The 16,161-nt window shown below is 39.1% G+C and overlaps 2 protein-coding genes across 3 annotated transcripts; one reads left to right on the plus strand and one right to left on the minus strand.

Moving 5' to 3' along the window:
* Positions 1 to 1,274: 1,274 nt before the first annotated feature.
* LOC116377114 (band 4.1-like protein 4A) lies at positions 1,275 to 6,487 on the plus strand. The gene is made up of 13 exons (XM_031838670.1): positions 1,275 to 1,333; positions 1,502 to 1,593; positions 1,689 to 1,733; positions 1,904 to 2,013; positions 2,431 to 2,518; positions 2,609 to 2,677; positions 2,833 to 2,901; positions 3,323 to 3,373; positions 3,872 to 3,961; positions 4,045 to 4,080; positions 5,437 to 5,505; positions 5,587 to 5,667; positions 5,751 to 6,487. Exons 2-13 carry the CDS (start codon positions 1,529 to 1,531, stop codon positions 5,827 to 5,829), a joined length of 852 nt encoding a protein of 283 aa, XP_031694530.1. The 5' UTR covers positions 1,275 to 1,333; positions 1,502 to 1,528; the 3' UTR covers positions 5,830 to 6,487.
* Positions 6,488 to 10,957: 4,470 nt separating this feature from the next.
* Positions 10,958 to 15,884, minus strand: LOC116377113 (adenomatous polyposis coli protein-like). 2 transcript variants are annotated; one of them, XM_031838668.1, is made up of 7 exons: positions 15,556 to 15,884; positions 13,937 to 14,092; positions 12,860 to 12,947; positions 12,515 to 12,734; positions 12,067 to 12,175; positions 11,836 to 11,949; positions 10,958 to 11,726 (listed from the first exon to the last, which is right to left on the minus strand). In XM_031838668.1, exons 2-7 carry the CDS (start codon positions 14,069 to 14,071, stop codon positions 11,460 to 11,462), a joined length of 933 nt encoding a protein of 310 aa, XP_031694528.1. In that variant the 5' UTR covers positions 14,072 to 14,092; positions 15,556 to 15,884; the 3' UTR covers positions 10,958 to 11,459. The 2 variants fall into 2 exon arrangements, with proteins under 2 accessions (XP_031694528.1, XP_031694529.1); XM_031838669.1 differs by lacking the exon at positions 15,556 to 15,884 and having other exon boundaries at positions 13,937 to 15,258.
* Positions 15,885 to 16,161: the final 277 nt, after the last annotated feature.

Here is a 16,161-nt window from a genome sequence, read left to right on the forward strand (position 1 = left end):
CTGGGGCGGTTTGCAGCCGAGTGTGAAGCGGCGGGGATGAGAGTTAGCACCTCCACATCTGAGGCCATGGTTCTCTGCCGGAAACCGGTGGATTGCTCCCTCCAGGTGGGGACGGAGTGCCTACCTCAAGCGAAGGAGTTCAAGTATCTCGGGGTCTTGTTCACGAGTGAGGGTAAGATGGAGCGGGAGATCGACAGACGGATCGGTGCGGCTGCAGCAGTAAAGCAGGCGCTGCACCGGACCGTCTTGGTGAAGAGGGAGCTGAGCCGGAAGGCAAAGCTCTCAATTTACCACTCGGTCTACGTTCCTACCCTCACCTATGGTCACGAACTCTGGGTCATGACCGAAAGGACAAGGTCGCGGCTACAAGCGGCCGATATGAGCTTCCTCCGTAGGGTGGCCGGGCTCAGCCTTAGAGATAGGGTAAGGAGCTCGGTCATCAGGAGGGAGCTTGGAGTAGAGCCGCTACTCCTTCACGTAGAAAGGAGTCAGCTGAGGTGGTTCGGCATCTAATTAGGATGCCTCCTGGACGCCTCCCACTGGAGGGTTCCAGGCACGTCCAACTGGGAAGAGACCCCGGGGAAGACCCAGAACACGCTGGAGGGATTACATCTCCCAGCTGGCCTGGGAACGCCTCGGGATCCCCCAGAATGAGCTGGAACATGTTGCCGGTGAGAGGGAGGTCTGGGTCGGCCTGCTTGGCCTGCTGCCACCGCGACCCGACCCCGGATAAGAGGAGGAAGATGGATGGATGGAATAAAAACAAAGTAAACACACGTTTCTATAAATAAACAGTGCTTGAATAATTAAAGATTAACAACGTATATATATTTGCATAAAGATAAATAAACATGAATAAAGGTTTGTAAAAATATATGTATATATAAAAACAAAAATACATTTGTAAACATATGAATCATAGTATGGATTTAAATAAAACACAAATATAAAATAAATAAATAACGTAAAGACATATCTGTATGTATATGAATAATCAACAAACAAATGTATAAAAGATGAATAAACAATATGAAAAACATAAATAAACAAACAAAAGTTTGTAAAAAAACATAACAATAATAAGTGTGTATAAATATGAATCACTAGTTTATGTTAACATAAATATTTTTGTTAATATAAAACTAAAAGAAAGAAAGAGTGTTTTAAATATATACACAACATAAACAAATATTTGTATAAATATGAATACACAAGATAAATAAGTGTTGTTTTTGCTCTTATCATGTGACGTGTGACTCTTTTCTTCAGGCAGAGAATCAACAAACTTCACTTTAAGAACGAAACATTTGAGCTCAGAATCGTTGGAAAAAATGTGAGTTCTGATGCTAATGCTAATGCTAATGCTTTTTGGCTTGATACCAGTCTGTAGCTGTACAATGCTAATGCTACGTCTTTGTGTGTCTCTGTGTGTGTGTGTTTGAGTGTGTACATGTGTGTGTGTGTGTGTGTGTGTGTGTATGTGTGTGTGTGTATGTTTCAGGGTTCAGAGACGTCGTTCTACTTTCAGATGTCGCATCGATCCGACTGTAAACGTCTCTGGAGATGTTGTGTTGAACATCACGCGTTCTTCAGGTGACGTCAATAAAGATTTATTTTGTTTTGGTTTATGAGGAGCCTTCAGAAAATTTTTATTTTCTCTCACTGACTCACTTTTTTATTTTGTTCAGGATGTCAGAGTCCAATCCATTAACATGCAAACTGAAACACAACAGGTACACACACACACACACACACACACACACACACTTACAGAGACACACAACCTTATTACTTATCATTGTTTATGAAATACAAAAGTTCATAAAAGATCTTTTAATTAAATGTTTTATTTTCGATTAAAAACACTGTAAACACACAGATTCATTCTCTCTCTCTTGTGTAGTTTTGCTCGTTCGCCCACTCTGACTCTTCCTCGACTGAACGTTGGGCTTCTGAGAAACAAAACTATGAACAACAAGACAACAACAACAGATCGGAGGCCAAAACGTCACAGTATGCACACTTTTGAATTATTAGTATTATTATTATTACTAGTATTGTTACTGTTAGCATTACTATTATTATTTTATTACCATTATTATTGTTATATCATTATTATCCTTATTATTATTACTATTGTTATTGTTGTTATTATTATTACTATTATTATCTCAGGGTCATTCAAACATTCACATACAATAAAAGGAGCAAATATCGTCACTTTCTGCAATTATCAATGAATTGATGTGTTGACTCTCACATATTAATAACTCAAGTTGTTCAACAGAAATGTTGTCAGACTGATATTAAATCAAAGAGGTGATTGGTCAAAGCTGAGGACTGTAAAACATTTCATACTAATTGAAAATTGTTTCATGTATTACTTTCCTATTTTCTTTATTCTAAAATTGGTGTTTGTGAATTTCACAGTCTCCGCCTCCTCTCCTCCAGCCAATCAGATAGCGAGTGCCCCCAATGAACCAATGACTATGCAGACAGCGCCCCCTGCTGTTCAGAGGTGAGAGAGCGAGACAGAGAAAGTGACAGAGAGAGAGACTTGTTTGGATTAAAAACATTTTAGATGTCATGTGATCATTGACTCCTGCAGGTCAGAGGGCGGGGCAGAGCGGGCTCACGTGAAGCCCAGTGCACCATGGGAAAACAGTGGTCCTCAGAGGTAAACGAGTAGAAATAATAAAATTTGTAGAAGCATAAAGATTTTATTGTCTAACTCTGTCAATGCACCTGGTGACATCACAGAATAACAGAATATATCTCCTCATTTAATCTGGTAGATAATCGGATTAATCCGGAAATATAATTTGGTTCCAGCGGCCTCTTCAACCCAAAATTTCCACCAAACACCAAAGAAGAAGAAGAAGGTGGAGAACGACCTCAGAGGTAAGAAACATAGAAGTCTATGAGAAAATGACTCTACTTCTCTCTTGATTTATTACCTCAGTAAACATTGTAAACATGAGTTTATGGTCTCAATCTCTAGTTTCAAGTCTTCTTCAATACAGCATGATGTTCATTTAGTACATTATGGTCCATTTAGAGTCAAACAGACCATAAGGCAAGGCAAGGCAAGTTTATTTGTAGAGCACATTTCAACAACAAGGTAATTCAAAGTGCTTCACATAAAACCATTAAAAGCATCAAAACACAAGGCAAAAGAAAAGGAGATTTAAAGGCAGGGGATGCTTTAGGGCGGGGCTACACAGTGATTGACAGGTCTCTACCAGAGACGTATACGGTGTCTCTACGTCACAAGGTGAAAACAGTAACGAATGAATGACACGTTTCCTGTTTCGTCTTGTAGGCGGAGCAGAAGTCTGGACGGAGATCGACCAATCTGGCGGAGGGGGGGGAGGTGAGATATTTAATATATCTTTCAGTAAAGTAACTAACTTTTAAGTTTCATGACAAACAAAATATTTTTTTTGGCAAGTGTGAACCTTGTAAAATCGATGATAAAAATGAAAAAAACTTCTTAAATCAGCTTTAATTATTATTTTTTTATATTTTGTTATACTAATAAATGTGTATTGATTCAGTTGTTCATTTTTCTATTTATTTATTTTTATCAAATATTTATCTAATATAATGTTTTTTTTATCAATAAGTTCCTTGTATTACTTCCTTTTAATTGTTATTAAATATTTATTTAGTACATTTCCCTGTAAATCAATAACATAAACAGTACAACAATTAATTTTTGAATTCTTTTTTATATATTTTGTTATGATATAATATTAGAAAGTAAAGACATTTCACAGGTTTCAATGTCTTTTAAGTTCAGTTTTCGAAGTTTTCGAAAAGTTTGGGAAAACATGATTTTTTCCGTTCTTTGTAAAAATGTGATCACCAGGTCTCGTTCCCGTGGCAACACGAGCAGCGGCAGCGAATCACAGAACACCACAAGTCAAGGAGAAGAACGCAGAAGAAGAAAAAAGAACCGGTAATAAAAATACACACCTCTTTAATGTCCGTATTTGTTCGTTTAGTCGCTGTCTCTCTGATCTACTTCCTGTTGTCACCTAGCGATCGCCATGGTGACCGGAGGCGGGATTCCAGATCGTAAGTAAACAAACACATCTGTTAGCCGATCAGTGCTAACGCTAACGCTACTGCTATTTGACAACGTTTAGGTTAATGCTATGATTTGGTGAAGTGGACCGCTAATGCTAATGCTAATGCTATCAGTTTTACCATATGAAACATTAGTGCTAAAGCTAACAACTGTTTTAAGGCCATTGAAATTAATTTAGCATTCATGCTATCTCTTCTTTATAGACGGAGTCCCGACTCTGTTACATAGAAACACATCCAGTAAGTGTGTGTGTGTGTGGGTGTGTATGTCCACCTGCTTTATGAGGACATTTTTACTTGTGAGGACCTTCTGTCTTTCCTAAATAATAAAACATGCTAGGTTGCTAAGCTAAGCTCCTGTGGCTCTAATGAATGATCTGTAGTTTCAGAAAAAGTCCCCATAAATACAGTAAAAGATCATCTCTGCTGCCCCCTACAGGAAACTCTGCAGTATTGCAGCTGCAGTGTCTGATAGATTTCTGTGATTGGTTACTGCAGTGATAAAAAAAGGACTTTTCCCTCAAAACATTCATGAATACATAAATAAATGCTGAAACAAATAATAAACAATAAACATGACACCTGAAATAAATCAGGTAATTATAATGTTGGTAACTTATTAGAAAATAAATGCATGTTTTTAAGGTCATATTTTCAGCTTTTACTTTACTTAATTAAATTAATTAATTTGTAATATATTGGACTTATTTATCATTATTGTATTTTGTTCTTTTCTTTTTCTTGGTTTTTATGTTTTATGTGATTTGGTTATCACTGTAATTTCCCTTTTGTTGATATAAGATCAAAATGTATTTATTAATTTTTACATTTACATTTACATTTATTTTTACAGGTTGGTGAAAGTAATCAAAACAAATCTCGCTTTACAGATAAGTTAATAACAACAACCTCAGACACATAAATACATAAATACATAAATATATAAGTCTAAATGTAGAAACACAAATAAATACATGTAGATGGAAAAAGGTAAAATACTAATACATGTGCATTAATTCAGTTATTCATTTTTCTATTTATTTATCTTTATCAAATATTTATCTAATATGTATTTTTTTATCAATACGTTTTTGCATTACTTCCTTTTAATTGTTATGAAATATGTATTTAGTAAATTTCCCTGTAAATCAATAAAAATATAAACAGTATAAAAACTGAAAAAGGCTGCATAATATATTTTCAAAATATAAACAAAGAAAAGAAGAAAGTTGGTGTAAGTTTTAGTACAAATACTACTAGAGCCACAAGAAATAACTTTTAATTAAATTTGTATCTAATACTGTGTTTGTGTGTGTGTGTGTGTGTGTGTGTGTGTGTGTGTAGGAAGCAACTGACAGAGCCCGACGATTTGATTGACAGACAAACGGAGGAAATACCTAATAAGGAAGTGAGGTAAGGAAGGAGGAACAGAAAGAGGGAAGGAGGAAAGGAAGTAAGGAAGGAATTAAGGAAACTTTTGTTTGTGCCCTACAGAGTTTTGGGGGAGCCAATCAGAACCCGCCGTTCTCCAAGGGGGCAGCAACATGGTCGGTGGGTGTCGGCTTCAGACCTCCAGTAGGTTCCAATCAAATGTTTCCGTCAGTGATGTCATCAATCGATTGTTTTCATTTCAATCAAGATTAAATTTTTTTTATTAGTTCTAAGGTGGAACTGGTTCCTCCTCTTCCTGTTACCAAGGCAACCGACACTTCCTTCCGATTACCCACAAGTCCTTGAGGCAGCCGCCAAACTCAACAGTTTTACATTTCTCTCCTCATTTTTTCCCTGTAAATCATTTAGCCGTTAGTGCTAAACGTGTTCACTGTCGATTAGCACGTAGCTAACCAGGAAGTTAGGCTCTAAGTGAGGTGGCCAGGTGACCTAATCATGACCAACGTTCAGCCTTAATATAATTTAAATTGGTGAGTTATAATAAAAATCTATAGCTGCTGGTGAGGAAAACACCATCTTCACGAGGTATTAATTAGAAAGATGTGCTTTATTTCCTCAGAGAAGGATTGTAGAACAAAACCGTCTATTTGTGACCAAGAAAGAACGTAATATACAATATATTCAGTCTTTGTGGAGTTATATTTAAAGCAGCAATCTAAGACATTCAGATCATGTGCCTTTTAGTGCATGTGAGCGGGCATTTTAGTGTATGTTAGTGCATGTGAGCATTACAGCCGATAACGGCGTCCAGAATGACAGCGTTGCCTTGGAAACGTAGCACCCCTCCCCCCCAGGTTAGCTACAAGCCGCGCCGCCATGATGAGAGCCGTTGAGAGACAACAGAAATACTCCCAAATCACGTGTTATACACCTTTAAACGAGCTCCACCAGCAGCTTACTGCTTGATGTTGTACTTATTTTGTGATTAAAAGATAAAAGTCAAAATGCCTCTAATGTAAGACATAAAGTGTGCATATATTAATATGTATATATTATTATATTAACAGTAAAGAACAAACCTGTGACGCTAAAAGTCAGAAAATGTAAAAAAAACTTTCTGTTTGGACCTGATGGTGACAGTGTGAATATGACATATATAATATTTCATCCTAATGAATAACGTATCTAATGTATGTTTATTGTCTTTGAGTTACAAGAGTGAAACGTTTTGAAATAATAAATAATAATAATAATAAACATGACCCGTCTTTTCTGCTTCGTCGATCTTATTTTGTTTCAAAAATGTATTTTGTAAAATATTCTCTTGTTTTTCTGCATGTTTTAAAGTTAACCAGAACACAAAACAACTAATGATGATGATTATTAATATTATTAACAATATGATAAATACAGTGAAGTAAGTTGTATTCATTCACATTAACCAATTACAGCATTTAGAATACACATAAAGGAGAGTGAACCTTAATATTTTTGATCTTGTTATGATATTATTATGAATATTTGTCTTTTTTTAATCTCTAAACCACTTGGCGCTTACCTCCACGGCTGCTGTGCCTGGATACACCAGCAGAGAGCGGTGTTCTCTCAGTGTCAGATTTAAGTCACTGTCTATCACTTAATAAGGTGACAGAGTGTTGTTTGAGTGGATTAAATACAAAAACAAGTCCAAAGAAAAAACAGGTTAAGAAGAAGGACAAGCAGTCAGAAAAGCGAAGCAACTTGTTTTGATTTGGAAGTCACAACATGGTGCCGCAAAAGAGAACGAAACGTAGATTTTTAGCCATTCCCAGGTCGTGAAATACTAGGAATACTCAAATATACAGCATTTATTGGGACTATTGTCAGTGGATGATGATCCTCTAGTGAGTATTTGTATGTGTGATTAAATCAGAATAGACTACAGTGTGATGATGATGATGATGATGAAGGAACATGAGGCTCACTGATGCATTTTTAATAGAGCTCCAAGAGGAAGAAGTTATATCAGGAAACATTCACTGCTGGTTTAAGTCTGAACTATGAAGAAATAAATCAGCAGACCTTAAACTTCCTGGACTTTTCTGCTCTTTGTTGATATAAAAACACCATGAAGACTTCAGGCCAAACCTCCAGATCCGGAGCCCCGACCCCTCTAAACCTCCTGGATCTCGTTTGCACCTCCGGTTTACATCTGTGGGTTATTTATGTTCACATGCATTCTGGCTGGAGTGTAAACACAGGAACATGTAAACAAGACCCGAGAATCAACAAGCTAACCTGATCTCATCATGCGGTGGTGTGTTTACATGAGGGTGGTGAGGCTGTGGGTGGGAGGGGCTTGATTGGTGGTTTGTGGTTTTATTGAGAGGCAACACCAGTGGGCAACTGATCCCGAGCACAGTTTGTATATCTGAAGCTGTATCACATCATGTAGACTAGAACTCAGCTCCTTAAAGCTGCTAATCGGCCGCTTGGGGGCCAAAACAAGCTGTAAACACAACTGACTTATCATCACCTTCTATGGTCAGCTTCTATTCAAACATATGTGTATTTACAGACTTAATGCAACAAAATTATCACAATAAGGAAAGTAAAAACACCTGAAGTTGATATTGGAGGAAGATAATGAAGAATAATGTCCCCTTACCACATAGCAACATCTACTTTGATTATCCCCTTCTCGACTGTTGAATTAGAGTATTTTTTAAATGTTATTCAGAGGAAAATGGCAAAAACTACAGTATAGAAAATCCTGTCAAAATAAACAGGATTTTCTGTTGTAGAAAACATTTTATTAATATTTAGAGGTGGTTTGATTCACTCCCACCTCTTTCATATTGTTGTTTTGTCAAAGAATAAGCTGCAAAAAGTCACTGTACACCTGCTCAAGTACCTGTAAAAGTACACCGTACACTACCTGTAGTACACAGTACTTTACCTGCTCAGCAGCAAACAGCAGACAGATTCAGTTGGAGACCAGCTGGTGAACAAAGTGGATCATTTAGCAGCTAAAGAGACAGATGTTTATCTCAGGAGGTGGTGGAGACCAAAAGCAGATCTAAAACAGAGAAAACATTGGACTTATATTCATCAGGTGACTCAACACTCAGAATAAAACATGTCGATCTGTAACTGCTACATGTGGAAATAAGGATCAACATATCAACTTCATTTTTGTTATTGCAGGTTTTAAAACTAAAACCCATCAAATTATGTTCACTGTAAAATCCAAGTTCTTCTATTCTTTGTGTGCATCTATAACCTGTAGAATTACTCTCATCAGCAGTGATTCATTTATCCAGTATCAGTTGTGCCATAACACATCCTGACAGCTTTACTCACTGTGTGTTATAGGAAACTAGTGGGTGTGTTTTCTGAACCCAACAGTTTGGTCTGACGATACCGGTTTCACGGCTCAAAGGAAAAGAATCCAAAGCACGACTGTGGGCTGGAGGTGTTTATGTTGAAGTGGCTGGTCTCTGCACACCTTATAGGGCTGAGTGTGCTCATTACAGTTTGGTCAATAACAGACTGTGCGGTGTGTTCAGGGGCCTGTTTGTACTGCAGGGTTAGAGGGTCTTTCTGGAGGATGTCCCAAACCAGCAAAATACACAATCAGGGTAAAAAATGCCAACAAGCTTTTGGCTAAAGTTGGATTTACTTAGTCGCAATGTTTATGCTCTTTACTGAAAAAATCTTTCCAAGTTGGTGGAAACAATCTTAACATCTGCATCCTCCAAAAACCGTGGTTTGATGTAGTTTAGGCAACATTTTTAAAGAGTGCATACATTATTTTATAAATTCAGGAAAGCTGCATTAGCAATAGCATCGGAGGAACAGTGGTCACAACTAGACCTGCAGCAGCACTGATTTAAAACCATTTTAAAACCAAACAACAACAGAAAAATTACCAAATTAATTAAATGGAGTGAAAAAGAAAAAGGCATTTTCCACTTACCTCACTCAATTTATTCTGCTTCCACCTCAATAGGATTAGTTTGTGGTGTCCTCTGCATTTTAATATTGATATAAGGAATATCTGGAATAACATGTACAAATAGCAGCCGCTTCAAATGTTATCAGCTGATTAAATGGCCGTTATTTCATAACATTGTCGGTGCAGTTTAATAACTGCTGATAACAGTCAGAATGAGTGGATATAGATTTTCTGTTGAATGTAGGATTGTATTGTAGTAATGAAGTTCTCTAGTTTCAGGAAGATAGATTTGTGAGTCATCTGCGTATAAATTATAATTTATATTTCTATGTTTTTTTTTAAGATGTGACCATTGTAACCATTGCAGACGGAACAAAGGTGGTCCAAGTATTGATCCCTGTGGAACACCATATACAGTAAACATATATATATATTAGTGCTGGGCAACAATTAAAATATTTAATTGCGATTAATCGCATTGTTATGGCAAAGTTCAATAATGAATTCAAAAGTAGTGTATTGCGCAGTTATCTTGAAAGTACTGCTATATGAACTAAAGGGCAATAACATTTGGTTTGAACACTTTAAACAAATAAGGTTCTTGTTAACAGCAGTATTCCCTTTACACAGTAGCAGTTATAACACAGTTATAATGATTCTGATCATAGATATTCAGCCTGTGTTCATAACTTTATCTTCATGTGTATAAGAGATGCAATTTAAATATACACCTTGAAAACTGCAAACATATCTACGTCATGTTTTTGTTTGTTAAATTCTCAGTAGCGATAACTAAATGATGCTTATTATACATATTACAAACAAAACACTTTAAAAACTCGACAATATGTATTTTAATATTGTCACTGTTGTAAATTGTTTGATTGCATGATTTACTTTTATTGTGAAGAGCATGAAAACGGAAGTGCTTTTACTTTGAAGAGACAGGAAGTAGAATTGTACGTGTTCTTGATGCTAACAATGTTGATGAAACGTAGAAAACCACATGTCAGGTGCAAGAGCGCGTTGTGTTCACTGTAACACTGTAATACTGCAGTTCAGACAGTAAAGTGTTCCGTTCAAACAAGACGTGTCTTGTTCCTCACGAGAAGCTCCACTTCACAACAGTCACGTTTGACCTGTAACGAGACGATGGCGCGTGCGTGCGTGTGTGTGTGTGTGTGTGCGTGTGTGTGTGTGTGCGTGTGTGTGTGAGACAAGAGTGAAGGACGGTGACGGAGTGTAGGAGGGGTTCTGGACCCGGGGGGGAGAAGGAAGTGACGCCACACGAACACAGCTGTTCACTGCTTGCTGCCTGTTTCTTGTGTTAAAAATGTCGCTTAATAATAAAAAAAATTTAAAATGCCTTAACGCGCGATAATATAATTGTCGGCGTTAATTAATTAATGCGTTAACGCGATAATAACGCGTTAACTTGCCCAGCACTAATATATATAATATATATAAATTTGTATTTTTAAACCAAATCTCCGTCTTTCTCACATGAACAATAATTTAAATTATAAAACAGCTTTTTTTATTTTGACTACACAAAAAATAAAAAGCCTAAGCGCATTATTTTAGGCAAATAAAAATATGTATAATAGTACGAACAACAGTAGTGTTAGCAGTACTACTCACAGCTGCAGTGATAGTAGTACAATGTGCAGAAGTACCAGTACTGTAATAGTACGGCAACAGTAGCAGTAGTAGTACCAATTTATAATTCTTGTACTTGTAATTTTTTTTGTTGTATAAACAGTAGAAGAAATATTTGTGGCAGCAGTAAACCAACCAGTATTTGTAGTAGCAGTACTAGTATGAATGTGTTCAAGTATAGTAGTATTTACACTATTAGCCAAATCAATAGTACCTCTCTTTCTCTGGCTTCTTTGTGTATTTATGTGTATTAGTACCACAAGCGGAAACAGCACAGTGGTGGTGGCAGTATCAGTATACACTAAAACGCTCAGCAGTACCATTAGTAGTAGAAGTATTTAAAGTAGTAGGAGTACTACTCTCGGTAGTACCATCAGTGTTAAACGGTTCCTTTCTCACCTGAAAAATATAAAACGTCTTTTTGACGATAAAAAAATAAAATGCCAAAGCGCATTATTTTAGACAAATAAAAATGTGAATATAAATTATAATAATATTCAACAGGAGCAGATGGAAACAAGCATTTTTCATATTTTATTTTGAAAATCTTCTGGAAATTACGACAAAGAACAGGTGAGCTTACCTGCAGTCGTGCTCCCAGTCGCAGGATGTCCTTATCGATCTGCTTAATACGAGACACGCGGTCCTGAACACACACACACACACACACACACACACACACACACACACACACACACGTCAGGTTTGGGTGTGGCGGTTCACACAGGTGAACCAGCCTCCAGGTGTGATCTCACCTGAGCTCTCCTCTCCATCTCCTGACAGGAGCCCAGCTGCTCCTCCATCGCTGAGCGGATCTGACGGGCCTCGAACTCCAGCTGACGGCGACTCATGTCCGTCTGCAGAGTGAACTGACACAAGAAAAACTCTCGTCACGCATAAACCTCGCCCAGAGCAGCCGGGGCTTATGGGTATTGTAGTATTTAGAGACGGGACAACAACAAAAAACGTGTAAAAAGAGTGTTTACGTTCTCGGTGAGCGGCAGGCTGTCGATCCTTTTGGTGAGATTCTGCAGCTGAGCGTAGTACCAGTCCTTTTCCTTCTCCTCCTTCTCCAGCTCAGCCAATAGGAGAGACCTGTCAGGGAGCAGCAGCCAATCACAGAGCAGAGATAGAGAGGAGCCAATCAGAGAGAGAGAGAGAGAGAGAGAGAGAGAGAGAGAGAGAGAGAGAGAGAGAGAGAGAGAGCGACAGAGAACATTTTAAATCCAACAGTACTACTATAAATATTTTTCTTGTATTATTTAATGTAGTTTCTATCAGATATTGCAGTATCAACAGCAGCAGTATTGCAGTTTTGTCAGTACTCTCAGTGGTACTGTCAGTAAGTCACTAGCTACAGTATTGAAGTACCATCAGTACTCTCAGTAGTATTATCAGTACTGTCAGTAGTACTATTAGTACTCTTAGCAGTACCTCTCTTTCTCCAGCTCCTCCAGGCAGCGGTCATGGCCGTCTCTGCCCGCAGTCGGCACCCCTCTCCTGGGAAAGCCGGTGGTGGTCGAGGGGCCAGGAGCTCCGGAGCCTCCAGCTGCTCCTCCAGCTCCAGAACCAGAAGAGGCCGAGCTGGGGGAGGACGAGGGGGGCTGAGGAGGCCTCGAGCGGGCCTTAAACCCTGCAGACTCCAGGCTCATCTCTGGAGGAGAGACACAGTTATCAGGTTACACAGAATGTGTGTGTGTGTGTGTGTGTGTGTCTGTGTGTGCGTGTATATAAATATATGTACAGATATTTCTGTTTGTGTGCCTTTACTTTGTTCACCTTTCAGTCTTTCGATGAGCTCCAGCTGAGAGCCAGACGCCTCTCCGGAATCTTCTTCTATGGTGCCCTGTAGCTGCTTCAGCACTTCCTGTTTTACACAAGTTAAGAAAATAAAAGCGGTAGAGCGTTGAATCACAAGTGTATTTTTCTGGTCTGCTGATAGGGAGGCACAAAATAAAATCCTGATGACACAACAACACAAATATCAATCATATTAATACATGAATCTCTCTCTCTCCGGCTGTGTCTCTCGCCCAGTTTTTCAGAGTAAATCCTCTTTTATTGACTCACCACGATGAAGCGACAGCGTTCATACAGCGACATGATGGAAACTAACACTACTCACACTGTCCATGTGTGTTTCTGCTCATCGACAGTAAACAGGAAACAGGAAACAGGAAACGGGAAGTGAGTGTGAAGTTTAGAGAGGAAGGACAAGGACAACAAAGAAAAATAAAACTACAAGTTAAAAGACAACAAGCACACAGAGAGAGATCAACAGAAACAATGAGAACGGAAGAAAAAGAGTCAGAACATGAATTAAAGTAAGAAAAACTCAAACAATAAAAGTTGGAAAGGAACTAAACATGAACAAAACGCGATAAATGAAAAACAAAGACACACAGAGGATGGTTGAAAGAGAGTAAGCATGAAGAAATGTAAACAGAAGAGGAAGTAAAATACAATAAACAGGCGACAGAAAGAAAGACAACAGAAGAAGAAGAGAGGACAGACTTCTCACTCTGACGGGTTTCCTGAGTCCTCTCTGGGAGAACCAGAGATCCTCAAACACCTCACTCTGAACAACAACAAGGAACTCATTCTGAGGCTCATGATTGGTGGAAAATAGCACAAGTCTATTCTTGGCCAAAGAGAGAGGGAGAGAGAGAGAGAGAGAGAGAGAGAGAGAGAGAGAGAGAGAGAGAGATGTTCCTTTCTGTACTTAAATACTAATAATCTGTAGTATTAACAAAACTAATACTCAAATTACTGCTGTCAGTATTCCCGTCAGTAGTACTAACATTAGCAGTATTTGAGTAGTACTGTGAGCAGTATGCGAGTACCATGAGTACTGACCTTCATGTTGGAGGCCTCACTCTCCAGTTGGGTCAGGTGGTTGGAGTTGTCCTGCAGCTCCTGTCGTAAATTACAGTTCTCCATCTTTAACACCTCCACCTGTCTCAGCAGCTGGTCGTAGGACGCTGCCGCCATGTTGGAGGAGCCACGTCACACCTGTACACAACACACAGGAACCATCACACACTGGGACTGGAGTACTAGAGTACTGGGAGACAGTGGGACTGTAGTACTGGGAGACAGTGGGACTGTAGTACTGGGAGACAGTGGGACTGTAGTACTGGGAGACAGTGGGACTGTAGTACTGGGAGACAGTGGGACTGTAGGACTGGGAGACAGTGGGACTGTAGGACTGGGAGACAGTGGGACTGTAGGACTGGGAGACAGTGGGACTGTAGGACTGGGAGACAGTGGGACTGTAGGACTGGGAGACTCGGGGACATCAGCAGTGTAGTACTGTAATACTGGAGTACAGTGGGCCTGTAGTACAGCTGTGTAATTCATTAGATAACGTTAGCTCAGCACTAACGCAGAGAATAGTGACCGGCTCTCAATCTCAATCAGTCGCTTTGACCCAAAAATACATTCAGAGATCATCTGAACTCCAAACAGAGCTGACTCACAGTGGCAGCGAGCGTCACAGTGAATCAGCGAATCACAGAGATCCGCTGTGACAATCAGCCAATCGGCTCGTCGAGTATTCAAGTCCACGTATTCTTGTTGTTACGGTGACACGTGATTGGAGGCTCGAGAGGCCAATAGAGACGAAGAAAAGAACCACATCTCAGCCATAGCTTCTCCTGTTTGATACGAGTATTCCCTCTCACTGCATGTATTAAATACTTCTTCTTATACTACAGAGAAGCCTGTGTGTGTGTATCTGTGTGTGTCTCAGCATCATGTGATGTTTCCTCTCCGTTACAAACACTGATGTCACTGTTTGACTGTCACATGATTCACCAACTGATCACAACACACACAAGTTTAATGTACAATACTACAAAAATGTAGTACCACAACACTGCACGTCATCTACAGAGAACTACATATCACCTACAGAGAACTACAACTCCCACACATCCTCCCATTGAACAGCTTCTCCATCATCAATAATAAATCAATAATATCATTGTGGTGTGAAGATCAAACACAGTCTGATCGTGGATCAGCTGGAACATTAAAGTACAACAATAGAAAACAATCTCTGCTCCTCATCATCATCATCTTCATCATCACCACCCTTATTTTATTTCCTCCCTCCGCTTCAATCACCGGTCGGCCATTTTCTCTCCCTCCATCATCCCTGCCTCCCCCCCTTCCTCTCTCTCTCTCTCTCTCTCTCTCTCTCTCTACAGGAAACACACACATACACAGCACAAATCAAATCCACCAAAGAAGAAGAAAAACACAGCAGAGAGCAGACAATGAGAGAAGAAAAGAACAACCTCCCGCTTATCCTCCATCCTACCCGGACCCCTACCCCCCCTTCCCACCCCCCCCCCCCCCCCCCCCCCCCCTCAATAATCCCTTTGACATGAAAATAAAAACATCGACAGAGGACGATGGATGAATAAAGAAAGAATAGATTGTGGATTGAGAAACAGAAAATGGCAGCTCACCCCATCGCTGTAGCCTCCATCACCCTCCCTGTCTCTCTCCCTCTCTGTGTGTCTGTCTGACAGAGAGCAGTCAGCTGGGCAAACAAGCAGCCAATCAGGAGGCAGAGACAGTGAAGAGGGGGGAGGCTGCCTCTCCCTCCTCCTGCTGCTGCTTCCCAGAATGCTTTGCAGCAGTTGCTGCAGGCAGACTGACTGGGTTACTGACGCGCGCACACGCACACGCGCACACACACACACACACACACACTGCAGTCTGATCAATATCGGACTCTCTTCATGTATTAATGCTAGTCTAGGTCCTCTGATTAATACCATATATACACATACACATATATATATATATATACACATATATATATACACACATACATATATATACATACATACATACATACACGTATATATACATACACGTATACATACATACACGTATATATACATACATATATATATACATACATATATATATACATACATATACATACATACATACACATACATACATACATACACATATATATACATACATACACACACATATATATACATACACATATATATACATACACATATATATACATACATACACATATATATACATACATA

The sequence above is a fragment of the Anarrhichthys ocellatus genome, unplaced genomic scaffold, assembly GCF_004355925.1.
Source record: "Anarrhichthys ocellatus isolate YVR2014 unplaced genomic scaffold, GSC_Weel_1.0 scaffold911, whole genome shotgun sequence".
In the NCBI taxonomy this organism is placed as follows: Eukaryota; Metazoa; Chordata; class Actinopteri; order Perciformes; family Anarhichadidae; genus Anarrhichthys; species Anarrhichthys ocellatus.